Genomic DNA, 27,488 nt, shown 5'->3' with positions numbered 1-27,488 from the left:
ATCTTTTCACTATCCTCGGCCATTACGGGGGCAGTCGCATCCTTACAGAAGATGATAGAAATGATCCATGAGCATGATTCAGCTGAAAGGGTCAAACATGAAACCTAGTAAGAGAAGGACTCAACTGCGCAAGTCAGACAGCTTGCATTATGTCAATGTGGGGAATATTACTAGCCCACCAGGGACAGAGATGTATCCTAAGTCCTATATAGAGTATTCAGATGGTGACACTGACTGAAGCTTCATGGTAAAAGGCAAGTTTTTATTTTATGTCCAAGAATTTTGAATGTGGCACATTTGTAAGATACTACTGTCCATGCATAGGTAACAGTTTGCAGTTATTACTCCATATTTTGCAGCCACTGTTTAATCTAGGGGTCCTAAAGCTAGACAATGTGAAGGATTCATAAAACCTGTCTAAACAGCCAATCACAGCATAGCTGTCAGCTTTCAGAAGCAAATTAGGAAATGAAAGCTGCGCTGTGATTGGTTGTTGTGGGCAAGAAAGACTTTAGACAGTTTGAGATATCTCTGAGTTCTCTATGATTACCGTGTAGGAGACCATATTTTAACCTGTCAAAAAGAGTAAATGTCTTGGCCATATACAGGGAAATTTCCTGGTGGGCCGATGCCTAGGAGAGCCAATCGAGCCCTCCTCATGGCCACCGGTTAGGCTTCTAATGATCAGATTCTCTCTTATACACCTGGCTAGTAGCTGCAGGTGCCCCCCTGAATTCAACTGTACCAATGTCATAGCCATACAGTTGAATACGGTGGCAGTATTATGGGGCTGCACTGTCATATTTGGTGTAATTGGGGCAGTACATTGCCCTGCACTATATATTGCTGGCCCTGCCTACTTCCGTTGTCCCACCTTCTGTAAATTTGGACCTGCTTACAATATGGGGCCACTTTTGCTTTTTTTCCTTGGCCACTTTCAGTTCCCAGTCTGCCCCTATGACTCTGTAATTAGGGTCCCTTTCAACAGTTTATGTTGCCGCCAGATAGAGCCACATAAACCTGGTGGCAGATTCCCTATCATATTGCATGAGACAAATAAAAATAAACACGTAAAGCTTTCTTCTCAGTGACAAACCTTCCATTTTCATGCATAGCCACCAAAAACATCTTAGCCTTCTAAGTATCTGAAGACTTTACAAAGCATGTAATTGCTGTTTCTGCCCGGCTTCCTAGTTTCTCTGTACCCACAGGCACGTCCATAGCATCTGTTTATGAATAATTTCTGCACCCAGGATTTATTTAAGCAAGCCACAATTGAACTAGCTTGTTGAGTTCAAGTTCAGTTGTCTACAGCCTATTGTTTGTTTGAAAACTAATTTCCATGTAAAGTAAAACCAGATGTACGACAGGGGAACTTTTCTTCCATTTTAAACCTCTTAGTTGCACTTATTCATTTCAAGCAGAGCTCCAATCATTCATTTTTTAAGAGGGGATAGAAACGTTATTAGGTGCTAATGATACTTATTGCAGGTGAAGGAAGAATGCAGGAACTACTGAAAAGCCTATTGCAGGTATCTCTCTTAGAAAGAAGTGCATTCGCCCTGGAGTCGGATTCAAACGCCTCAATTTTCCAGTGAGATTCTTTACTGCAGGGCTGGTCACCCACGGAACTAACTAAGTGACAACCCCCCATGGCACCATTTTGTTGCACCCTGAGAGATTGTCACTCACACCACACAGAAATGGAGAGGAATAGGTACATTTCACCGACATTTGGTAATGATAGAGTTGTGGCTTGGTCAAATTGCATCAAGACCCCCAAATAAATATTATAAACATTTGGTGTCATTAAGGATTTCTTCTGTAATATACATACTATGCATCAGATCGTTGGTCAGTGAAAGAGATCCAGCTTAGACAGGGAGAAGAAAGGGAATACTGCTCCAGTGTGTGTACGTGTGTTTAGAGATGGGGTATGCAGCTCAGTCAGAGCCAGATTCTGGGTTACAGACCAGTCAGGGTGGAGATCTGGAGCCACAAATGAAGGCCTCATGGCCCTATGCAGAGAACCATCAACAGACTATCAGAACCAGCTAGATACTGCAGCAGCTGATAGTAAGCTTAGGCTACAGGTCGCACCACCTGTAACCTGAATTGTCAGGTTGTTCCAGCAGAGAACAGCCTGCTGGAGTTCACGATTGCCAGATACTGCCGTTCACCACTGGACCCCATAGACTATAATGGGATCTGGCAGGGATTTCGGCATGAGTTCGGCATGGGTTCGGCCAGACAAAACCTGTTGCAAATAACCAGTTCAGGTTACCGGTGATGTGAAATTAGCCTAAGCTTAAAAGAGCCCAGGAGTTTAGTAATAGTCCCTGCAAGTTCTGGATTGTTGACAACTAAGGTCTCCGTCACTAGTTCCGTACTATGTCTTGGGAGCCTCTAATTTTATACGATTGCATAAAAATGTGTTTTCCTCATGGATTTAAACAGAATTTGTAAGTAAATATACTGGTTTGTCATCACATGTCATGTTATGTGTATATGCAAGTTATATGTAGCTTGTCATAGTTTAAATCTGTTTACCATGTTTTCCTTAGTTAAGAAAGAGTTAATTACAGTATGTTTGTGAATTATAGTGAATAGTGAAAAGTGCTGGTTTGGTGATGTGGTAGAAGATCTATCTATGATGATCTGGGTCAGTGCAGACTATAGATAGGAAAGATAGATTCATTTTAGTATACAGTAATATAGCTCCTTCTTCCCCTTTAACATGGCTATAAGAAGAATGCCTGGTAATACCCATCAACCTCTGACAGGGATTGATGATATGCAAACTCACAGCAGTGAAGCAGGAACGATTTCCATGTCATCAGCATCCCGTGATGGCTGAACATGCTGTGCATCATTCTACATTGTGCATCTTATCTGTCCAATTGGGGTTATGTCTGTGGACATAATTGACGGGTTTGCTATTTATGGATGCTTGTAACACCAAGGTTCTCCTAACAATCTGCAATTTACAGCCATGCTCTGTTATCAAGTGCACTTTCTATGGAGTTACTGCTTAATCGTGAAAACAAATAATTGGGAACCAATGCATATGGAGTGCCTGCAGCCCAGATCTTCACTAGTTTCCCAGTGATTGCTATGTAAGCTGCAGTGAAATGCCCGTAATGACCATAGGCTGTAGCTAGAAGGTTGAGTAGCATATCAGAGAATCAAAGCTGTATGGCACTGATTACAATGTATTCAGCATTCACTATTTTAATAGCTGTACTTTCTTTGCTTGATGCTTAACATCTTCATTCAGTCAGATAGGAAGACACCACAAAATAACTATATCTAGCCAGAAGTAGAGAGAATGAGGAGCATGCCACCCAGTGACCTATGCAAAGCAATTCCAGGCCAAGAGGGTTCATGGTGAGACTTTCATACAGTTCAGAGGATGGAAAGTCAACCTATTGTTGAAGGACCACCCCATGACTGGAGTGTGGTGCCCTCTCAAGTTGGTCATTGACTTCTAATAGACTCAAAAGCTATAGTCAACTGCAACTTCTTAATGGTTGAACACAAACTAGTGCTTATGGAAGGCATAATCCTGGGGGTGTCGGGATTCTTTCGAAAATAATTAAAACATAACTTTTATTATTAATACTGATAAGATAATGTAACCAAAAGATCACAATAAATGTTTGTTGCCTAAAAAAAGCTGTGGTTGGAAGGGTCAAGCTTCATTCAAGAAGTCTCCTGTGGAACTACATTTGGGGGATATTATTCAGCTGGAATTAGTATTCAAAAGGCGAGTGCTCCAATTATGGTGGCCTGTTAGTCTTGTTTCAAGTTGGCTATTAGTGGACCTATTTTGGACTCTATACCTCATCAGTAGTCTATGCTATTGCCGGAGTGACCTCCTAATTAGTGACTTCTAAAAAGGTCTGAATTCACCTGGCCTTTCGTGCAAGAGGTGTGCGCTAAATGGATTGTTCTGTTAGATCACTAGCCTTGTCTTTGGCTACACAGCTCTGGATTCCCTAGTATTTGTGGCTAGTGTTGAAGCACTCACCCTGATAAGTACGACTCCTCGGACCTGTTGCTAACTTTCCCTTTCAAGCAAAAATCACCTCTTCCAACACGTTTCGCCGTTAACCATTTCGCCAAGGAGCAGCATTTGGGGTAATACCATAAATGACAGTGGCCGCGTCTCATTTTAGTGGCTCTCTTTTAACAGACTTCTCCTATCTCGGGGGCTTACCACCCATTCTTGCCAACCAGAGGAGACGAGGGGTGTAAGCTTACAGATAATCACTACTCTCATTCTCCTCAAGCTCCGATAGGTGCCGTGCCCCACTCTAGGCTCTCCCATCCACATTAGCTTACTTGCTTATGGAAGGCAGCATAGTTGGATTTCAACATACCTACAGATGTGTCTTTCCTTATCTTTCCTTTTGGTTCCAGATATCCCGAGATAATTGGCGCAAAACTTTTGTGTTACTCTGCCGGGCATGGGAAGGATTGCAATATTGTTTTTTCAAAGCTGGTCATCTTACATCACTTATTTCGGGATATCTCAAAACAGGAGGAAAGGTAAGGAAGAACACATCTTTAAACAGGCTTGGGTCCAATCCACATATAAGCATCTTTTATACGTAATAGGCATCTAATTCTGCTCTCATGTATGAATTGCCACTGCTTCTTCAGGTTCAATGTAAATGAATGTAACCTTTGCATACTGTGAGTGTGCCTCTTGAAAATGTGCCTTGTTTTTCACCAGGTCATGTGTCTCGGAAAAAGAGAAAATAACATTTTTGTTTATCTCCGAGAATATTTTTTTATTCATCTAAACAAATGATTTGAATGCAATTAGGCAAAATATGCTGTGGCTCCTTAGCTCTACAGACCTAGTCCAATTTCCGCTCTCACAATGATTTTTATGCAAATCAGCTCTGCACAATCTCCTGACCTCTTTTACCATCATACTGGGACAATGACAGGTCAATAATTGCATCCATACATATTTGGAATACATATATTTTTTTATTTTAAATGGTAATGTTGTTATAGTCAGCCTGGAATAAGCTCCATTCGTTTTAAAGTAATTAACCCATCACTGTATGGAGTACACAGCACTGTAAGGACAGGATTTCAGATCTATTTGCTTATTTCCCATTTTTTTAAATTATCTTAAGGCTTAAATATTTGCTGCATTACCATAACTATAAAATAATATACAGTAAGGGGGATTTTATCAATACTGTTATGGCATAGAAATGTAGCACAATATGCCTCATGCCATATTTATGCTATAATTTGCAAAATTTCACTCCTTTTGCCACTCTTTAAAAATGATCAGAAAAGTAGGCAGGGTTTCGCGAGAGGGGGCAGGGCCTACGGGAGAACAAAGTTGGCGCAAAATGGTGTTAGAAAAGCCAAAGATGCACCCAATTTATTATAGTCGTGTGACAGTCTAAGAAATTTCCCATACTTGAAGTATGGATTAAGAATGGCGTTTGGAAGGCATCCCCCATCTAGGTTCTCAGGTTTTAAAAGAATTAGGCCTCTTGCCTCTGGCTGTGCTGCGGCCCTCAAAATGCATGAGCACAGTCCGTGGGGCAGCCGCAGCGGATCGCGGACCCATTCACTTAAATTGGTCTGCGATCCGGCCATTTGCGCAAAAAGATAGGACATGTTCTATCTTTTTGCAGAACGGAAGTACGGGACGAAACCACACAGAAGCACTGCCTTAGTGGCACCATGAAGAGTTCTTTTTGTTCAGTAGATCTGCATGGAGGTGAAGATGATGTGTTGTCTGGTGCAACGAGGAAGGTAAAATGTTGTCTTATTACAGCCGTGTGGGACCGGTCATAGACATGAGATAGCTCTTGGCCTAGTGTTTGTTCAGCTGACAGCTATCTCTCCCAACTTGGACGAGCATGCATGATTTTAGTGGAGGAAAGAGAAAGTTGCTGCCACAGTGTTTAATCTCCCATGGTGTCAAAAGATTTGCTTGATCCTTCTTTCCTTCAAAATAACTGGTCAGGAGACTGTTAGTAGGCCCTCCAAACACACTGTAGGCTGAACCTGTCAAAATTGGTGGGTTCCAATTATTTGGATTAGTCATGGTACTCATTCTAAGATTTTTATGAACCAATAAAAAGTGTCTAAATAAAATAAAAAATTGTTTGGGCACATCAACCCTGTTTTCTATGGCCGTGTGACCAATAGGTGGCAGTATTGCTGTCTTTTCTTCTTCTTTTTTTTTTTTTTGTCTATAAGACAGTCAAACTAAAACTATGTACTCACATCCCACTAGAGACACATGCAGTAAATTGAGATAACACATTAGTGCTTCAATAATTTGGAAATAGAGGAATCACTAGTTTGCTGTTACTTTTATTAATCCAATTGCGAATGCACCGAACGAGCAGAAGCATAGGAGCTAATAACAGACCATCTGAAGAACAGATGCTGCATGGAATTTAAATTTCTTGCATCAAATACAAGCTAGTAAGCTGACCATGAAAATTGCTGGCCTTAAGTGACCCAAGATTACACCATCAATCAATCCTCTCAAACATCCCTTGCTTGCATTGCACTGTTTGCTCTATTGCCTAATGTGTGTGATAATATTTCTTCTGTGTGAACATCCCTAACTAATTGGTGGCTGAGAACAATAATGATACAGCATATGTAATATATATTTCATGATGATTTTTTTCTTAATTGACTTAAAGCTTTCACTTGCAAAACGCGATCCATTACTTTTCATTCTATAGCATTTAATGGAAATAAAGTTGCATATACTTTGGAATGGCTTTATTTTATAAAAGGTCGGGTTCACAAGTTGAATTCCATTAGTGGAAAAAAAAAACAACCCAAAACGAGCAGCATCAACCTACCTATGAGGGGGAAACAAACTAAGGTAAGTTTCTGTGCGCACTGGCCAAGATTTACTAATGTGTCTAAAAAGTGATACAAATTCGCACAATTTTGGCTGCATTTAGTGCAACTAGGGTCTCTACCATTTTTAAACGTGTTGATCCTAAAGGGGTGGGGCTAAATAGGAACGGAGGAATGGCCCAATATGTGCCGTTCTACGGCACACAAAAATTCTGCTTCAAAGTAAGCCAACCAACATTAGGACAGAGTAAAAGTGTCCATCCCTGCGCCAAATTTATCATCCAGCCTGAGCCTCTGTGATAAATCTGGTGCAGGTCTAGACAGTTGGTCTAAGCTTATGTCATTTTTAAGATTAGTAAATCTGAGCCACTGTATCCAAACCCTCCGTTTGGCCAAAATCTCCCAGCACACATTTCAAATGTTGGGAGCCAAAAGAGTGTACTTTTTGCCCCTATCAGCCATTATAGCGGTATACCTTTATTATACTGTACCTTTATTATACTGCAAAAAATATAAGCATACTGTCACATATATGGATACCAGGTGCTGTATTGATGTATGGCACTATGGGGGAGATTTATCAAAACTGGTGTAAAGGAAAACAGACTTAGTCACCCATAGCAACCAATCAGATTCCACCTTTCTTTTTTCAGGGCTCTTTAGGAAATTGAAAGGTTGAATCTGATTTCCTTTACACCGGTTTTGATAACTCTCCCCCTATATGTCAATACAGTGGCTTTCTATTGGGGCATCTGTCAGGAAATCTTCCTGACGTATACCATATGACGGATGGTACATAGGGCACAGGGCCTGTTATCGACTGCACATACAGTACTTGAGTTTTACACATTTCTCTAGCTATTAGGCTGCTTTTAGACAGGGTCGTAACTACCATAGCGGCAGACCATGCGACTGCTATGGGGCCATGGAAGAGAGTGGGCCTAGTCTTAGTTGGGATTATCCCCTCTTCTACTGGGGTGAAAACTTGGTCAGGACTCTACCCTCTTAAGGAACAACTTTCAACAAATGAAACTGGCCCAAGGGTCATTGAAAAGGGTTTAGGCAGAAACCCTTCTGTCCTGTGTGGGGAGCTGGTTTGATCCTTGCTATAGGGGCCCTTACTTCTCTATGTACGCCACTGCATTTAGACAATTATAATGTGACCACATTAGCGTCCATATTAAAGCCGCACCATTGAGACCTCCTGCAGTTTTACTGAACCAAAGTTAGATCACCATAGTAACTTTAGTATAGCGTAACAGTGGGAGGTCGGGGTATTACGGCATAAAGGGGTTTTAGGATAAATTAGGATAAAGCTCTATTTGGGTGTGACTGGTAGGACTGTTCATCCTTCCCTTTCTGGATTAGGAATAGCATGCAAAAACTACAGAAAAGACTGACATGTTCATAGAGAAGTAGTCAAAAAGGAAAAGGCCAGCAAGGCTTGTTCACACTGTGCAGTACTGATGCATTTTTCTTAATGTAAATTGTTTTCAATGCAGAACAATAGGTGACAATCATACTGTACTTGGAAACTCCCACTGAATGTCTGGCAAAAGAGATAGACCTCCAGGACCTCCAGGAAGAGCTGGCAGATCTCCCAGGAACAGCATGGAAGGCTGTAATGTACTTTAATTGTATACAGCGTTGGGATTCTGCATTATTAGACGCAGCCCTGGTGCCCAAATGTATGTAGTATAGTGATAGTCACTACGGGCACTTTGTTGGCTGACATTAGTGGTTGTCCCCCAGCATATGTCACTGGGCATTTATCAAGACTGGTGTAAAGGAGAACTGGCTTAGTTGCCCATAGCAACCAATCAGATTCCACCTTTCATTTTCAAAAGGAGCTCCAAAAAATAAAAGGTGGAATCTGATTGGTTGCTATGAGCAACTAAGCCAGTTTTTCTGTACACCAGTTTTGATAAAGCTCCCCGCCCCTAGGGTCTCCAGCCTGAAGGTGTTTGGAAACTACAACTCCCAGCATGCCCTGAAACCCAGATGCAGTGTGGAAGCATTCCTGTGATTTTACTCCCACGTCCCTGGTCAGCCCCCAGCCTAGATACCAAGGTACAGGAAGACATTTATTGATAGATTATCATCTCTTCTCCTATTCCAGGGGTATTGATTTAAAAGAAATTGGGGCAAGAACACGACGCAACATCAGCACTGATGTATTTTCATAGCTACAGTATGTCATATGGCAGCGCCCAGTGTCAGACTGGAGTTCCTGGGGCCTATCAGAGGAAATTATTATTGAGGCCTAAACCCTATATCCTTAATAAAGTTTATTGGGTTTTGACTCACAGATCTAGACCCTAGTGGCAAATGATGGGTAACAAAGACAGCCAAATGTTTTAGTTTTTTATTCCTAGATCTTTGGGGCCCATTATAATGTCAGAGCCTGGGCCCACCAGAAGATCCTCTGGTACTCTGGTGGGCCAGTCCGACACTGGCAGCGTCTAGATGTTATTATCCAGAGAGCATGATGTTACAATACATTTAAGAGCCCATTTTCCTTTAAGACGCTACAGGATCTAGCACACATGTCTTACATCATACTCAAGAAGGATGTTATTAAGAAAAGGTAGTCCACTAGGCCAGCAGTGCCGCGCACATACATTAAAATAAATGAGTTGCAAAGTACATTCCTAAGGAAAGCTCTGTGAACAGTAATGCTATTGCTCGACTACGGTATTTATTTGCTCTTTCAATCATCATTGCTAACAGACACTGGGTATTCAGGTATTTAGGTCCATATGGAAACACCATCAGCTCTGGGCTTCTGGGTCCCATGCCAGAAAAATTTATCCACATGCCTTCTACCTCTGAACATAAAAGCAAAAGGTGTTGTTCTGGTCTAATACAGAAATAATTTTTACTAGCATACGTCTAATGTTAAAACTGCCCCAATACTGCCAAAGGCATTAAAACGCCATCTGTGAAACAGATTTTTTATTAAAAAGATCAGTTTAATGTTAAGCATCTGGGAAGATGATGCTTTTCTGCTGACCTTTCACCTTCCACCTACTTTAACCCATTATGATCCCCGCACTTAATTGTTCTGTCTGTTTTGGATTATCTACCCCGATTATGCCGACAAAACCAGTTGAGAAATGCAGCACACAAGTAAAAGTTGAGAAGAAAATAGGTTCTTTCACTAGCTCTTTAGCAAATCGACTTGTATAGAAAAAGCTAAAAAAAGAATAATGTAAAGAACTAGAGACCTATACAGCAGGCAGTACATATTCCAATGGTCCGGTAATCAATACATAGCCAACAGGTCAATGTCATTTGAGATGCATCAGGTCAAAATCCAACCACAGTGGATAACTCATGGCTGGGAATTATAGGGGGAGGGGGACACATTGCTGCATTTGGGTCTGTTGTTCACCATGTAAAAATACAGAAAAGGGTTATATAAAAAATGTACTTGCAGTGTAGTTCCTAGCTATAAATCGCTCCATGCCTGGTGGAACATCTGCTCAACAAGTAAGTCTTCCTGCTCTTCCATTTAGCCCTATATAGAAGAACTGCAAGCACACCTCTTTAGGCATCTACACCTTGTCATGGTACAAAGAGGCCAAAATGGGTTAAAAATAAAAAAAATAACCTTAACTGACTGCACCAATCCCAAACAGCTGCTGTTCCGACTCTGCTCCAGTTCCCGCTGCTCTCTACTTCCTGGTCTTGGCTTCACACCCAGGAAATGGTTGGAAATGCGGACTCAGCCTATCATTAGGTGCAACAGTGGCTCACCTCAGCCAGAGATTGGCTGCAAAGGCATTTCTACCCATTTCCTGTTGTTGTGTAGGGAGCAGCTTGGACTGGAGCAGCATGGAGACAGCAGAGATGGGATATTAGTGTTCCAAATAATGTTTATTTTTATCTTTAACCCCTTCTAGCCCCTTTAAAAAACAAAAACAAAACATCTTATCTCCCTTACACCCCCAGACAACCCCTATAGGACGACATGCACACACAATCCATAGTATGGAACCATAGGCACTCTGTGTGCTACTGTATGGTGCCTATTTGAGCCACCAAATTTTAGTCATCTTCCAAAAGCAAGGGTCATGGAGGATAATGTAGGGCACATCAGAAAGCCGAGACATGGCTGCAATTTGGGTGGAAAAAAACAAAAACGTTGTGCTAGTGAACACAGTATTCAAATAAATTTGCATGGTTGTATGATTTTGAAGGTAAACAGCATGTGCCGAACTTTGCCGAACAACAGGTCCAGGCAGTTTTTGGCCGTCAAGTGCATACTACATGTTTCCTTTGCCCATAGTACGCCAAATGATCCTTCAACTGACAGCTGTCTCTCCCGAAAATCTAATACACATACATGTTCAGTTCAGCTGAGCATGGATGTGTATTCTAGGAGGAGAGCGGAGAAAGCTACTGACAGACACTTATGGTGGTGGCTTATCTCCTGGGATAACAAAAGGATGAAGCAAAAAAATTCAGTTTGCCCAATCCTTCTACCCACCGACATCCTCTGTCGGGGGAGAGTTAGGAGCCCCATACACATCATATTCTCAATTAAAACCTCCTTTCTTGGTGAATTTCTAATGGTCTTTGGGGCCTTTACAGCTGCACTACATTTAATTCAACTGCTTTTGACTGTAGTGTTATCCCCTTAACTTTTTGTCAAGGGCTACACATATACTATCCATACATTCTGCATTCCAGGAAATATTTAAAAGGGTTTTCCAGCATTTTATAACTGATGACCTATCCTCAGGATAGGTCATCAGTATCTGATCGGTTGGGGTCCAAAACCTGGGACCAGCACTGATCAGCTGTTGGTAGATGGCACTGGTGCTTCTATGAGCATTGCTTCTTCTCCCTACTCACCAAGCACAGCATCATACATTGTATAGCGGCTGTGCTTGATATCGCGCTCAGCCCCGTCACTGGCCTAGGCTAAGCTGTGAGAAGGCTGCGGTGCTACTGTGAGCACTACTGCCTTCTCAAACTGCTGATCGAGGGGGTTTAGGGTGTCGGCCCCACTGATCAGATACTGATGACCTATCCAGAGGATAGGTCATCAGTATAAAAGTTTTGGAAAAACCCTTTTAAGTTCATTTCCAATAAAAGGAGATATAACATTGAGCTTCAAAATAACATTCCTGCAGTAGTTTTAATATTGGCCACATTTTTCTCAGGATAAAATTCACTAGCCAGTCATTCAAACAGTTATCATTCCACATAAAACGCTTGTACTCGCCAGATCTTAACCCATTTAGCCCAAAAAGATTCACAAACCTTCAGAATCTTGATCTTGAGGTTATGTGTATCCAATTGCACATAGTTTACTATAACCCTCATTGAGTGCGACTGGGCTAGGATGAGGGTTATGGTTCATTAAAATCCATTAATACAGATATTAATGGGTTCTCTCATGAACTGAAGGAAATGACATTTCAGGCCATGGCCCAGAGTCTTCAGGCTTCTTTCACAGCAGTGTTTTATGACTATGTACTGTATTTACGTGCTGGTATTGTCTGTTCCCTCATGCCACGGTGATATACTGTAGCCCGCTAAAGAGCAGCTCATCTTGTGCGTGATGAACTATTACTTATTTGGCTGTTTAATCAAAGGTGACATTTAGGTAAAGGGTATAAGTTAAAATAACTTAAATATTTTTTTAACTCCCCCACACATCTCCTCAGATTACAGGCCTGTAAGCGGAGGAAGCTACGTCGGGTAAAGTACAGTGTAACCCATTGATTGCTGGAGCACACCACCAGAAGCACAGTGATCGCATTTACATTAGTCAGTGTCACTCATTTATATTGAGACACACAAGGATGCCACCATCAGCGGCCTGGACAACAATGACAGTAAGTGGGTTTGTCCTGTCCTCCATATTCATGCATTGTCCTGGGTACTGGTGAATGATTACTTTGCAATAGCACAAATCAGAGCTAGAATCGGTTTGTTGCTTAGTAACAGGCACTGCGGCGTGCAGGATGACAACACCAGATCTTCATGCTGTTGTAAAACCACCAACATTGTCATCCACAATACTACAGAATGAGGAGGTGGCAGATAACAGCTACCCCCTGGAGAGGGCTGCCTACAGTGGACTCTTTTTGTCTCTTGCTAACGTTTGGGTTTTGTATATTTATTCTTGCAACTTGCATCAGGTATCTGGCATAAAAAAATGAAAATCTAAATTCTTGCTACTTTTAAAAAAAGTGGGCACTGCTTAACTGGAGGGGACAGTGCCTCCCATGACCCGACAGATTTACTGCAAATTATACCAGAAATATCTATCAATCATCTGTCTTCCAATTCTTTTTCTTAACACTCTTGTTTCTTAAAAGAGTTTCTAATCAGAATCCTTGCATAGTAACTTTCTCTCTATTTATTAAGCATTTAGTGAATAGGGGTGTGATTTAAAGGGGTTATCCTGTGACTAATGTAAAAAATGAAAATCAAACCAGCCCTGTACCTCACATGGATCCAGAGATCTAACCATTCATTGCTCTGCTAGATTTATATCAAGCTGGCAGCTCAAGGGGAGTGTCCTTTCTGCTGCAACTCAGGGGGTGTGTCCATGCTCTCCCTATCACAACTCAGGAAACAGTTGAGGGATGAAACTGAGCATGTGTGGCCTTCTCAGTGAGCAGGTCAAAGAAATAAGAACAAAACAAATAGCAGGTGGCGCTATACAGATATATTTTATTGAATAACTCACTGGTTATGCTAAATTTGTTATTACATTGTAAGAAGGTACAAGGAATCATCATTGGAGTAAGAGCCAGATTTTATGTGTCAGCAGCAGTTTCTGTTTGACACAAGGATACTTAGTATGGCAGTAATAGCTGATCTGGGACGGCTCTTACTGGAAGTAGTCTAAGTGCTGGGTGGGTGACTACTCCCCACGTTCCAGGCCGGATTTTGCCAGGCATAAACACCAGCTAGCACTGCCAGGTGAGGAGGATTAACTCCGCCTGACAGTGAAGCTCAGGAGGTCTGTGTGCTGTGATCTGAGGGCTATGTTGGGATCCACGGCTTAAGCCGGGCCGGAGGGCTCAGACGCCTGTCTGTGGACTTGACAAGGCAGAACTTCCAACAGGGTGTGAAGTAACACCCAGGAGTAAAGGTGACTGTTTTATATATGAACTTTTCATGTGTGTGAACGATCACCAAGCAACTTGCGTTTGGTTTGAAAACTGTTGAATATTTTTTGTGGGACATCCACTTTAAGGTTTGACAATGTGCACCAAATTTGCGCCAGAATTTTGGTGTAAACGTTTGCTGAAAAGTAAGACAACTAATAGGTGGTGTAAAGTTAAGCAAAAGTTTCCCATGATGACCCTCTTAAAAATTTGTGGCAATTGCCACTGCCTGGTCCAAATTTACTCTAAATTTTTAGACAGGATTTCTAAATATGTCCCTGTTTTTCAGACCAAAAAAGCACTGCAATTTGGTGGCAGCTTTTTGTGCAGTTTGACAGCAGTGGATTCAAAAGAAATGGGGAATATAAAGGAAGGCATTCTCCTTCCTGCTGGATCCACTTCTGTTCTTTATTCAAAAGCTGCATCAAAAACTGCAGAAGCATTTAAAAAAAATCTATGAGTGAAACCACCCCAACACACATATTTTGTACATGTGAAGTAGACAGGGTCATAATTATTGATTCCTATCTAATGCACTTGCCTGAGCACATCTCTAGATTGTTATTTAATTGAACACTTAAATCTCAAACATTCATATGATCGCTGTTTGGCTTAATTTCTACTACATGTAAGAATAAATAAACCCATATATCTGAAGACCTAGCCTGGTGTGAGCAGACTTTTTCCATTCTGTTCCTTTAGTATGCTTTGGTTGAAGCAGGAACTGGTACCTGTCTCATGGTATTACAGCGAGGCCTAGCAGCTTCAGACGTGCATGATGAACGCTATTGATTATTGATTGCACATGGGAGGTGTACTTGCCAGTGAACAGTCCAGCGTTAAGCAGCCGTCAGCAGCAAAACTGACAGCAAATCATTTTAGCAGTCGAGAGTTACTTAGCAGAGATGGGTGGGCTCGCTCTACCTTAGGCAAACTCTGACAAGTATAACTGGAGATTTCCTATAGTCATCAGACAAATTTTATTTCCGATCATTTTTGTAAGCTAAAATCCTCATTCATATTAAAAACTGTCTGACTATATTGTACATATCTGAACATAAGAACAGAAATAGTGTGCTAACACATAAAGAAAGCGCAAATCCTGGCATGATGGGGAGTCATGCCATCTCTCATCTACATATATGGTAATCAAAACTTCTTACACTACTTTAGACAAGGAAATAGAGAGAGAAGAGGTGGTGAAAGAGAGAGGGAAAAGAGAATGAGAGTGTGGAAGTTAAAAAGAGACAGAGGAAGAGAGGGAGCAAGATAAAGAGAGAAAATAAGGAAGAGAAAGTAGGAAAGTAAGAAAGAGAAAGAGAGGAAGAGAAAGTAAGAAAGTGAAAGAGAAGAAGAAAAAGTAAGGAAGAGAAAGTAGGAAAGTAAGAAAAAGAAAGAGAGGAAGAGAAAATAAGGAAGAGAAAGTAGGAAAGTAAGAAAGCGAAAGAGAAGAAGAAAAAGTAAGGAAGAGAAAGTGAAAGAGAGGAAGAGAAAGTAAAGTTGTCCATACACATTCAATGGTTGTCTGCTGAACAATCATACGACCAACAGCTATCTCTCCTAACTCACTCCCAGCTCCCCCATACACATACAGACATGTACTCAGTAGGGAAAGGGGAGAAAGTCACTGCCAGACACTTCTGACAGTGGCTTATCTGCAGAGAAAACAAAAGGATAGGGCAAAAATATTTATTTTGCCCAATCCTTCTCTGGGCAAATCCTTCTCTCCCCATAGACAGGTTTGGCTGACGGTATGGGTGTATGGGTTCTTAAGTAAAAGAAAGTGTAAGCGAAAAAGAGATGAAGAAAAAGAAAGATAAAGTGAGAAAGAGGGAGGGGAATAAAGAGAAAGAGATAGAAAGACAGCAAGAAAGAGGGAGATAAATCGAGAAAATGAGTAAAAGATAGGGTAAGTGAGGAAGAGAAAGAAGATGTTGAAGAGAAAGAAAGTAAAGAAAAAAAAAGAGGAAGGAAGAGGAAGAGAAAGCAAGAAAAAAGTTAAGTAAGAAAGAGAATGAGGATATTGAGGAGAAATATTGGAATAGAAAGAAGGAAGATAGAAAGAGAATTGTCAAAACATAGGACTACAATGGAAGAAACGAATACAAAGTGAGAGAAAAAAAGAGGGATTGAGTGGGAAGAAAAGAGAGTATGTGAAAAAGAGAGAGATACAAGAAAATAAATAATAAAAGAGAGACTGAGTTGGAAGAAAAGAGAGAGGGAGAAAGAGCGCCCGGGAGAGATAGAGAAAATAGGAGGAAGAGGGGAACAGGAAGAGAAAGAAAGAGGAGGAGAAAGAAGACGAAAGAAAGGAATGAAAGACATTTTCTATCCTGATCGAAGCAATCGTACTTCTCATCATGATTATATAAAGAGGTGATATTGTATAAACATTCATGTAACATGATCACATCACAGAAAGAGTGGCCTCTACCAGCCAATCAGCTTCCATTTTCTGTAAGAGACTGAGGAAATAAATCCTAGCCGCTGGTTGCTGCAGGCTACACATCCACGCTTTCTGCATAAGACTCTTTACTGTACTCCATACTGTACATCAGGCAAAAGATGGGGGGGAAAAAACTTCATGTTCCCTTACCTTGTAGAGCCGCACGGCCGCCTCATGCCTGTGGTTGGTGTTGTGTAAGCGTAATTTATCCACGCTGTTGGTGTAGTAATCACAAGCATTGCACTTCAGGTGCACCGGGTTGCCAATAGCAATGCATTTCAGTCTCCACTCATTGCTTTTGCCCCCTTCTTTGATATGAGCCACCAGTTGATACTTTTGCATATGTTTATCAGTTTTGCAGTGGAGCTGGAAGTTGGCTTTCAGCTGCGTGTTGTAGTTACATAGCTTGCACTGGTAGATGTCTCCAATTACAGCTCTCCATTCCTCTTCAGGGAGAGAGCGCTCACTGCTCACATGCACATTCAGGGCCTCCAGGCTGTCAGAGGTGAATTTGTTGCAAACAGCGCACTGGAAAAGCTTCAACGTTGGGTCACTGATATAAGGTGACAGCTCTCCTGTAGTAAGGAGGGACAGGTCATCACCCATTAGCTGACCACTGGCAAGTCGGATTTCAGGCGGCAGCTCATTATTTACTAAGGAGAAAAGGAGAGTAAAAAAAAAAAAAAAAAAATGAAAAGAGGAACTTGGAGACCAGAAAGCAAAGCATATGCACAATGGAATCCGTAAAATAAAGCCTCAACCAGGAGTTTGCCTTCTCTGGAGCTTAAACTATAAAAAGCTGTAATAGGATTGAATCAGGATCAATTACAATCATCCCTTTCAACTTTTAAATTCCCTCATCAGATAGCTTTAATTACTCCTACTGGGCATGATGTCATTCAGGAATTTTATTTTCAAAGCCAGAAAAGGTGATCAATAAAATAACAAAACAGGAATGCTCCGCCACATCCCCTAGATTAATATACAGAGATCTAATTGGAGTTGTACTAAATAATTGACGGTAGATTATAAATAACCTATTGCATACGTGCTAACGCAGGCGTCATAGGTGCGGTGAGTCCGGTTACTATATATAAGACATATTGCTTAACCTGCCCCACCTAGGTAACGCACAACGCAAATAACCATCTACAAAATAACGTTAAATCGGGGGACCCTTAGACTTGAAAGCCAAGCAAAGTTCTACTGAAACTCATGCATTAGTAAGACGCCTGACTATCTGCAGCTGTTAGACAACCACTACTCTCATCGTGCTGTGCCAAGCAGTAGTTCAACAAAAGCCACATGTTAAGACTTCCTTACAACATGCCTTTAACATACATAAACAAATCGCCCACCTCTACATCAGAGCTTCAAACGTGTCTAATCTGGAATAGAGATATGCACCTTAACTAACACAGTTACCTAGTTATACCCCATCATCATTTATGACTTCTGACTATGAAATACACTAGCAACCATAACACCAGTAAGCACCAGAGACAAGTGCTTGCTAAAATTCATAACTTATTCTAGTACATTTTAATTCTGAAAAAAATCTGCCTCTGTCTATTGCGTATTGGCAATAATGCATCATACATGATCATTTTGGTAGGTAAGGATGAAGAGACATGAAGTACTGACCAAGTCCTGGAGCCAATGCTGCAGCTGTGGCAGGGTCAAGCTGGAATGGGTTTATCATCATCTGAGGGTCGGCTGGGCTTTCCATTTTCATCCCAGTCAGGCCTATATTTTGGGCTAGGTAGTACTGATAAAGCTCTGCCTCAGCTGGTGCAAGGCCTAAGTGCAGATTGTGCTGGATCTGTTTCATGTTTTGCTGCAAAAGCATCATGTTGTGCATGTGCTTTTCGCTCGTCATGTGAATACGGAGATTTCGTGCCACGTTGGTTTCGTAATCGCACACCTCACAACGCCAGGTGGGTTTTTGTTTTGGTTTAGATGGAGATGGTGTCCCACAGCCACTGAGACTTGTGTTAGGTGCTGGGGATGTATGGCCATAGACCTGTTCACCATTTCCATTCTGTAGGTTCTGGACATTATTTAGGTGCTTGTCTGACTGCATATGAATACTGAGGTTGCCTTTGGTAGTTGTAGAGTAGTTACAAACCTCACAACGGAAGGGTTTGTAGCCACAAGTGTAACTTTCACCCCTGGCAAGCCGAGGGTGAGGCTGTCCAGTCTTACAATAAGCACAAGTGCCAGTTGACTCTGGATGTTTCTCCTTCATATGGGCCTCTAGAGTCTGCTGATACTTATAGTGCCAGTTGCATTTGGGGCATTTTAAAGTTTTGCAAGAGTTTCTAGAATGCATCATTGTCATATGGCCGCCCAATGACCTTGAGGACCCCAGGACTGTGTCACACTTTGGACACTCGATACCATTTCCTGGGGAGCCCTCACTTAAGCCGGGCATGCCATGTACCAAGATATGCTGGTGAGGAGCATTAGAATTATCTTCTTCTCCTCTAACTAGTTCATTTGGTGAAAGAGAATTTGCACAGTCTTTTCTGGCACTTGCATCCTCAAAGTCCTTGCCACTAATATTAAAGCTACCAGCAACATTGCTATGAGTTCTAAGTACAGCAGTTTGCTTTTTCTTTTCTGAATCATCAGAAACAGTCGCAGAGGAGGACGAGGTACCCTTTTCAATAAATTTTAGCACACTGGATGATAAAGAAGAAATGCTTTGGTTTAAGAGAGGGAAATCTTTGCTACCAATACTATCTGCCAGGTCACCTAAAACCTCCTCCTCATCAAGTTCATTACAATATGAATCTTCTTCTTCATCTACCCCTTCAGCAGGCTCACTTTTAATAGGGAGCTCACCATTAGGATGTGAGTTACTGGTCTCTTTTTGCCTTTCACAGTTGCTGTCTTGGTTTTTGCTGTCCACCTGCTTGTTAGAGTCAGATGATAAGTGGCTGTGGGACACAGAGGTAATTGGGGTGCTAGCTTTTGGACTAGGCATGCCCCCCAAGTTCACTTCAGCCTTTGGCATTTGGTTGACCCCATGTAACTGCTCTGTTGAGCCAGCAGAACTTGCACTTCCTTTCAAAAATGCAAATCCTGCCTGCAAAGAGTCACCATTTTCAACATGAAAAGCACTCCATAAACCACGGTAGGTTGGATCGGGGCCTATGAGGTTTGTAGTAGAAAAATGGGGGAAAACAGAATTGGGTTTTTTTGGTTCCAGAAAGCTTATAAGAGGTTCTTTGTCCTTGCCAATCCCCTGTATTATGGCAGATACATATTTATTGTTGAGAAGCTTTTGCTCCTCATCATTAAGGGTCATCCGATGATCATGCACAGCATGGGTTACAAATGACCTAATATAACCAAATGACAACTTGCACAAGAAACACATTAAAACAGGTTTCCTTTTCCCATCACTAACACAACCATCAAATTTAGACAAGTCCACATTGTTTGGAACATCTTTGGACACACAGGAGTTTTTGGCTGAGCCATCACTGGTAAGATAGTCTTTGTCTCTCTTATGTCGAAGATCATAGACACGGAAACTGTGCAACACAGGACCAACTCCTGCTAATGCTGAGGTATTTGGGAAAGCCTGATCGGCCATAAATGGTTTCCCGAGGGATGAAGCAATATGAAAAGTGTTAATGATCTGTGGGTAGAAAGACATGGATGCTGAAACAGACTGATCACTCTTCTCTCCAGCTGCTGAAAACGAGTCCAGAAACATAGCTGTAGAAAAGAGTTTATTGTTAGCTCCTGTTTGTACATTCTGCCCACTGTCTTTGGAGTCCTCAATTATATAAGCTGATCCATCAGGCTGGTAAAGTATCTCCCCTAATAAATTCTCCACATCACTGTCCTCTAGCTCGCTTATTTCGCTATCATTGTCGTCCTTCAAGACAGGAAGGCGAGCGTTAGGGCAGTGGTGTTCCATGTATTTCTGTAAACTGGGGAACGCAGTGGCACATTCGTTGCAGGGTATCTCTTTAGCTGAGTTAACCTGAGCGGCAACTGCATTCTCCAAACCAAAACCCAGCAAGATTTCACTTTTGCGATCATCCGTTCTCAGGTTGTCATCTGAAGAGCTGCTTTCTCTGTCAGGCTCCATCCCTGCGACTTTTTCTGGCACTTCATTGTCAAGTTGTGTCGCTCCACATAGCTTTGATGTGCTCTGCCCATTTTCTTGTCTTGAGATAGTAGGGGAGTCACAGGTTTCCATGGCAATTGCTACATGTGGATCTCATTTCATCCAGCCTGTCAGGGACCTGGATAAAGAAATAAGGTTGAGAGAAGCCATTTGTATTACTTATGGTATTGGTCAGTCACTCAATATTTGCAGATGCTCTATTAAATATGATCAAATAGTTGTCATAGAAAATGAAAGGTTTGTAAACATATGATTCCATAATCTACCTCAAAAATCTCTGACTGGTTTCCAGAGGTTACATACAGAACAATCAGTCCTATTTATGACGACATTTGCATCTTTGCTCTCGCATACTATCAGTTCCAGTAGATCATATCTCCTGCCAAGCTCATGAAGGGATGCTTTCTCCTGGAAAGCAGCCCACCGTGAACTCTAATTGTATGTGGTGCCAGGATGATGCATCATTAGATGCAGCCCCACCTTCACCCATGATGGGGCATGGTGTATCACAAATAGGGGCATGATGCATCACAAACTGGACAGAGTCTAGCTGAGAAAGTGGGTGAACTATTAAAAAGGGGATATAAATGTCAGCTTGCATAACTGTCCTTCTCCTACAAGACCAACTTCTAAATGTTGGCAAGTATCGATATACAAAACTGCTCCACATTGACTTCATGCAGTAAATACACTATGGCAGATTGGTTTCCTTTAGATATACTATCACATTAAGTTGCATTGATTATAAAATAATAAGAAAACAAAAAACTTAGGGGCAGATTTATGAAAAGTATAAGGGCCTGTTTACATGGCTGTGTGGTATCTGCCTTCCATTGTTTTCAATGGGAGACAGCCCTGCAGTTCACTGGTTGGCGGTTTATTTATACTTTAGTTTCTAAATGAACATATTTCATATACAATTTTTCATACATTAAAATGACTGCTGAAATATAAAAAAAACCTCTCTCTAATACAATAGAATGATTGTTTTCTGCTCCTAATCAGAGAACATCTTCTTATTTATGAACTTTATTCAGCTAAAGGTCAGCTTGGGAGACAAAACGTGGAGTCCAAGGCTTGCATTTTTACAGTAATCAAATCTAATTGCGTCAGCTATGTCAGAATGGGAGAATTATCAGATACATCAGGCGATCTGCATAGATTGAAAATGAATCAGAATTAGTTTTGGTATCAGTGATGGCTAAAATGACAGTCTAATTGCTTCTGCATCAAGCGTCACAAAGCTTGGTGTGTAATTTTAATCATTGATGAGTTACAGGTTAATTATGCTCATGGAATGCATGGAGATTTCAACCCCTTTTGAAATAATTTGATCACAAAGAGCATGAAAACGGAATCATTTTCTAATGAGTAAACACAGACATGTTTACCTTTGGATGGGGAATTTTTGCAAGAACGGCAATAAGCATAAAACAAAAGGCAGTGGTCTGGAGGAAATATAATATTCACCCTAAGTGCACATTTCCTAGTGCCATTGTAGTGCTGCCTATTGTGTCTGTGCAGGATACTAGACTGAAGGTGAGTGCATTAAAATGTGACACATACAAGCTCCACCTTCTTGGTTCACTTTCAGCTGATTTGCAGATCATTAATGGGGGTTTTTAGCTAATGCCCATATCATAATACAAATGCAGTCAGCACAGACAATAAAAAAAATCATCTCCTTGTCTGATAAGTCTCAACATGTACAGTGTATCTCAGTCAGGCCGGTGCCTAATGTGCATTTGATAACCTCAACAAATTTCAGAATGGATATTGGAAAGTGTAAGACGAATGGAGATGATCTTTTGCTACTTAAAGGGAACCCCTCACGCTGAACATGATGTCTGAGTTGCAAGTTGCATGTTATAGGACAGAAGGAGAGGAGCAGATTGATATAAAGTTTTGGGGAATAAGATACAGTATAACCTGTAATTTATTCAGTTAAATTCCTGCTCATTCTGTGCTTTTAAAGTCAAGGGGTCAGTCCTATTAGTGATTTGCATCCAGCAGACTGTCCTATCAGTGATTTATATCAAGGAGACGGTCCTATCAGTGCTTTACATCGAGGAGGCAGTCCTATCAGTGATTGATATCAAGGAGATGGTCCTATCAGTGATTGAGATGAAGGAGATGGTCCTATCAGTGATTGAGATCAAGGAAGCGGTCCTATCAGTGATTGAGATCAAGGAAGTGGTCCTATCAGTGATTGAGATCAAGGAGGCGGTCCTATCAGTGATTGATATCAAGGAGACGGTCCTATTAGTGATTGATATCAAGGAGATGGTCCTATCAGTGATTGAGATCAAGGAAGCAGTCCTATCAGTGATTGAGATCAAGGAAGCGGTCCTATCAGTGATTGAGATCAAGGAAGCGGTCCTATCAGTGATTGAGATCAAGGAAGTGGTCCTATCAGTGATTGAGATCAAGGAGGCGGTCCTATCAGTGATTGAGATAAAGGAGGCGGTCCTATCAGTGATTGACATCAAGGAGGCAGTCTAAGTGATTGGCAGCCTTCCCTCTATGACTGTGTATAAATAAATAGTTGCCTGATAGGACTGTCTCCATGACCCAGAATGAGCATAAATTTAAAGGGAATCTGTCATATCTGGAAATACTTAATAAGTACAGCAATACATTTATAAAACACCTGATGATGATCCCCGGATCAGTAACTTGCATGTCAATATGCACCCCCATTATGCTGTGGCGCCATGCAATGCATTGACAGGACTCCTGTGCATGCATACATAATGAAGAGGAGTCCAGGGGAAGTCCTCTCTATGCATTCTATGGCCAGTTTGTGGGTTCATAGCAGGGGAATAAGGATGTGTATCAACATAATTTTTTTTTATGTTTATCTTTAAATCAATTAAATACACATTTTGCTGAAGCTTTTCCCACAAATATATACATCAGTCTGCTCCGCTCCTCCTGCCCTATAACATGCTACCTGCAGATTCCTTAGCATTTTCATGGTGGCAGTATCCCTTTAAGATAGGGCAGTCACCAAGAGACCTAACTAGGAGGAGAACCAGTCACATACCTAACCCTTGCAATCACTATACATAGAAAAGTTTACCAACCTAACTAGTGCCGTTGCCATAACAAACATCTCTATACATTATCCTCCCCAAATTAATCAACCCCCCTCTTAAACAATGACATCAGACTTTGGTCACACTTATATAAACACATATGCACTTCACTAAAGAAAAAATATATAAAAAAATAAATAGAATTTCTTTGAACTAATGGGAAACTGCTTGCGGATAGGTGATGTATATTTGTGCAAGTCAGTCAACAGGAGAAAATATGAGAAGAACGTTTCTTATTTGGTGGTCTGATAAAAACCTTAGATATAAATAATTACAGAAGTTATTCCACAAACAGATGTTACATTTAATTAATACTCCTGTCAACTCGAATCCTTTTTTTTTAAGGTGTCAAGGTAGACAGCCCAGGAGGAAAATTTCAAGCTTCTCAGCCATAACCTTTCCTCAAAAAAAAGTTCTAGCAAAGTTGTGCTGAAAAGTAAACAGTAACCCTGCCACTACAAACACTTTAAAGTTCTCTGCTGAATACAAAACAGAAGCATACACACACAAAAAAAGCACTAACGGCTTATGCAGGAGGCTTTCATTCCAAAACTGATTCACAATAAAGAGTCACAGTCTGCAAGGTGCAGTAAATGAACAAGACTTTCCGAGCTAAAATAAAAACTATATATATATTTTTTTTAAAAACACATACCTCTGTACATAAGAAGCAGCTGCTCTGTTACTGTATAAAGAGACTTCAACACCCAAATTCCTTTTTTTTTTTTATAAATTGGGGTGATAGCACAAAGCAGTAGTGCAATTATTGACTTCAGCTTCCCCTCAGCAGTAAGTGTTTTGCATGATTACTGAGCTCTTTGAAAGCTAAAAGAAAAACCTACCCAGAAATCTCTTCTAATAAAAAAAAAAAAAAAGAAGGCACTTGCTGAACAATGGGAGCTGAATTCCTCTGTATTTAAAATGCAGAGTTCTGATTAGAACAAAAGAACAAGAATCACGGTGTTTTTAATTGAGATTGTCCCAGCCTTCTTCTACGGTCCAGTGAGACAGTGTTTGTGAAATGATTAAAAAGAACGTGATCTGATCAAGAGGATAGGATGAAAGGGAAAGGAATGCTAGGTTAGCAACATTGCTTAGAACCGAGAGGAAAAAAAAAAAAACTAATGGGCTTCTTAGCCTATTGTTTTTGTTCTTTTTTTTTTTTTTTCATCTGCTATTTGACCATCTCAAATACTTTGTCATCAATGCTGTCCTTTGAGAAAGGGTTAAAAGTTGCCCACTTGTGACATAATGTGCTACCAACCTACAAATCTTAACAAGAGGAGGGGGGGGAGAGAAAAGAGAGTAAATAAATAAAAATCCTTGAATTATATCAAGTTTCCAAAAGGTCATCACTGTCTCTGCTGTGGCCTTTCCCCATACCAAATCCTCTATCAATATGTCATAGAGAGTTAGGCAAAGACAAAAGAGAAGCTCAGTGTGAAAACTGCACATATATCTAATCCTGACAAAGGAATGAATAGGCCTTCACAAGTATAATTATACTTGTTTATTTGTTACCACGTACAGAGGACTGATGAAAAAATCCATCAAAGTGGTATTATGCAGACACCAAGAGCTTCTTTTCTTTGGTGACTAAAGCCACATTGAAGCTTAAATTCCTTATTGTTAAATTCAGAAGGGGGGAAAAAAAGCAAAAAAAGATTTTGGCCGAACTCTCTTTGCATCAGTTGCTGACAGATCTTTTGTACAAGGGGAGTATTATTAGAGCCATTAGCCAGAAACTTTTTGCTGGTACCTTTTTTTTGTCAATGTCAAAAATTCTTGACTATGAAGTAATGTATTTGGTGGAAAAGGGGTTGATTTGGGCTTAATGGACTGTATTAACTGCCCTTACATGTTCACAAACCACCCTTTTCTTCTATACTCCAAAGAAAAGATAAGTCAGCACCAACAACTTGGAACCTAAAAGCCAACTTTAGATATTCGATGGCTTTCTGATGGTCTCAGCAGAAGACCTACACCCTATGACAAATATGTAGACAATGGATGTTTTGGCCACTGTCCTCAGTGAATGAATTCTAATTGCCATGGCAAACAAAAGCAATAGTTGCCACCCGTAAACAAGCGAAGAACTTTACATTTTTTTCAGAAGAACCTTATGAAAAATGACAAGTAAAATATGTAACAGATGAACCATTTAGTGGCCATTACACTCTAAAAGACCCTAAATCAAATAACCAAGTCATTGTTATTTTGGGGGGAGTCGGAGCGAAATAAGCTTTTCCTTAGTGGACAGAAATATATCAAAGTAAAAGCAATCTGCATAGTTAATGTCTTTGTGCTCTTTCCAATTTAAAACAGAAAAGCTGTAATTTTTCTTTGCTGGCAATCTGGAAACACTCTGGAGTTAATTACAGCTGATTCGTAGTGAACCGCACAAACAAAGGCCAGTCTATGTCCAGACAATTATACTGCATTAACCAGCTTAGTGCTTCCTGCTGATGGTTCAGGGTTCTTCCATTACACCCTTCTACCTTCCCAGCACGATAGAAAATGCTTCTGCAAGGAGGAATTAATGAAGAGAACTGCAGAAGAATGTGTGACGACCTCTTCTGACACAGCAAAAAAAAAAAAACTTTCCACCCATGTCACGACAAAAGGAGAGAAGGTAATTAAGTCTGAATAGAGGGATGTAACCAAATATTGTATGTCTTTAATGGTAGGTCCATAAAAAAAAAGAGATAGCTTACAAAGGCAGACTGGAGAGTGCCATTCTACCTGATGACTACTCCTATCGCCCTCTCATCTTTTTCCTCTGCTCCCTCCAGGCCATAGAAGCTAAAAGCTCATATTGTTTTAATTTTCTAATCAAATCTTATGGGGCTGGTGATTTTTGAGTTTTCTCTTACATAGAAATCAGAAAAGGACAAATATCTCGAGTATGACTTTGTAATGGGTACTCACGTAAATTATGGAAAGAATGTCAACATTTTTGTTACTGAGTTAAATGGAAGTGTACTAATCTACTGGCTGAAAATAGATGAAGCTGAATGTGTTTACTTGTCCTTCATATAATGTCTTAAAGCGCTTGTGCACTAATTTCCAGACTGCGTTGGTGATCATGCTCACCAGATCTCCAGCACTGGGTCCCAGCTCATTTGCTTCCCAGCCTCTGCCGCTTGTCTCGAGTCTCTCCATGTAAACTTGCTGTTTGAAGCTGCTGCAGCCAACCACTGGCTGCTGCTCCCATTGATTGGCTGCAGAGGTGTCAGATCAGAAATTTACATGGAGGGACTCGAGATAAGCAGCGGAGGCTGGGGAGTGAACAAGCCAGGACCCAGCGCCAGGAATCTGGTAGGTATGATACTCAAGTAGGTACCCAACATAGGTTTTACCAGTCTGAGAGGTCTGGAAATTAGAGGAACCTATCAACATATTCCTTTGGCCTATACAGATCTATAGTGGTCCGACTGCTGGCACCCTGGCCAGTCAGCTAATTGAAAATGTTCAGGGCTCAGATGAGCACTGCAACCTTCTCACAGCATACCAAGCTTAGCGCAATCAACTGTATAGTGGCTGGGCTTGGTATTGCATCCTGCAGGCCATGTGACCAACAACCATAACGTTCAAACAGCTGATTGGTGGGGTTGCCAGGAGTCAGACCCTCACATAACTGATATTGATGACCTATTCTATGTCATCAATATTTTACTCCTGGAAAACCCCTTTAAGTATATCAATATCATTCAAGAGCTTTTGCTGTTAGTCTGGTGCTAAGCTGTGACTCATGTTCCTTTTTCTTCCAAGAACATTTCAGAATCAATATGCAAGAAGTG

The 27,488-nt window shown here is 41.0% G+C and overlaps 1 protein-coding gene across 4 annotated transcripts in view; it reads right to left on the bottom strand.

The window, feature by feature from the left end:
* Positions 1-27,488, bottom strand: part of ZFHX4 (zinc finger homeobox 4) — a 154,262-nt gene that overhangs the window by 106,286 nt on the left and 20,488 nt on the right. For 3 of the 4 annotated variants that reach the window (XM_044295828.1, XM_044295827.1, XM_044295829.1), the window contains exons 2-3: positions 18,088-20,708; positions 16,594-17,096 (exon numbers count right to left, since the gene is read on the bottom strand). In XM_044295828.1, the coding sequence (XP_044151763.1) occupies positions 16,594-17,096; positions 18,088-20,662 (3,078 nt within the window). In that variant the 5' untranslated portion in view covers positions 20,663-20,708. Of the gene's footprint in view, positions 1-16,593; positions 17,097-18,087; positions 20,709-24,343; positions 24,441-27,488 lie in introns of those variants that run through there. The other variant, XM_044295830.1, reaches the window with a different exon arrangement.

This window comes from Bufo gargarizans, chromosome 5 (assembly GCF_014858855.1).
Source record: "Bufo gargarizans isolate SCDJY-AF-19 chromosome 5, ASM1485885v1, whole genome shotgun sequence".
Taxonomy (NCBI): Eukaryota; Metazoa; Chordata; class Amphibia; order Anura; family Bufonidae; genus Bufo; species Bufo gargarizans.
This window is presented reverse-complemented; position numbering and strand designations above follow the sequence as displayed.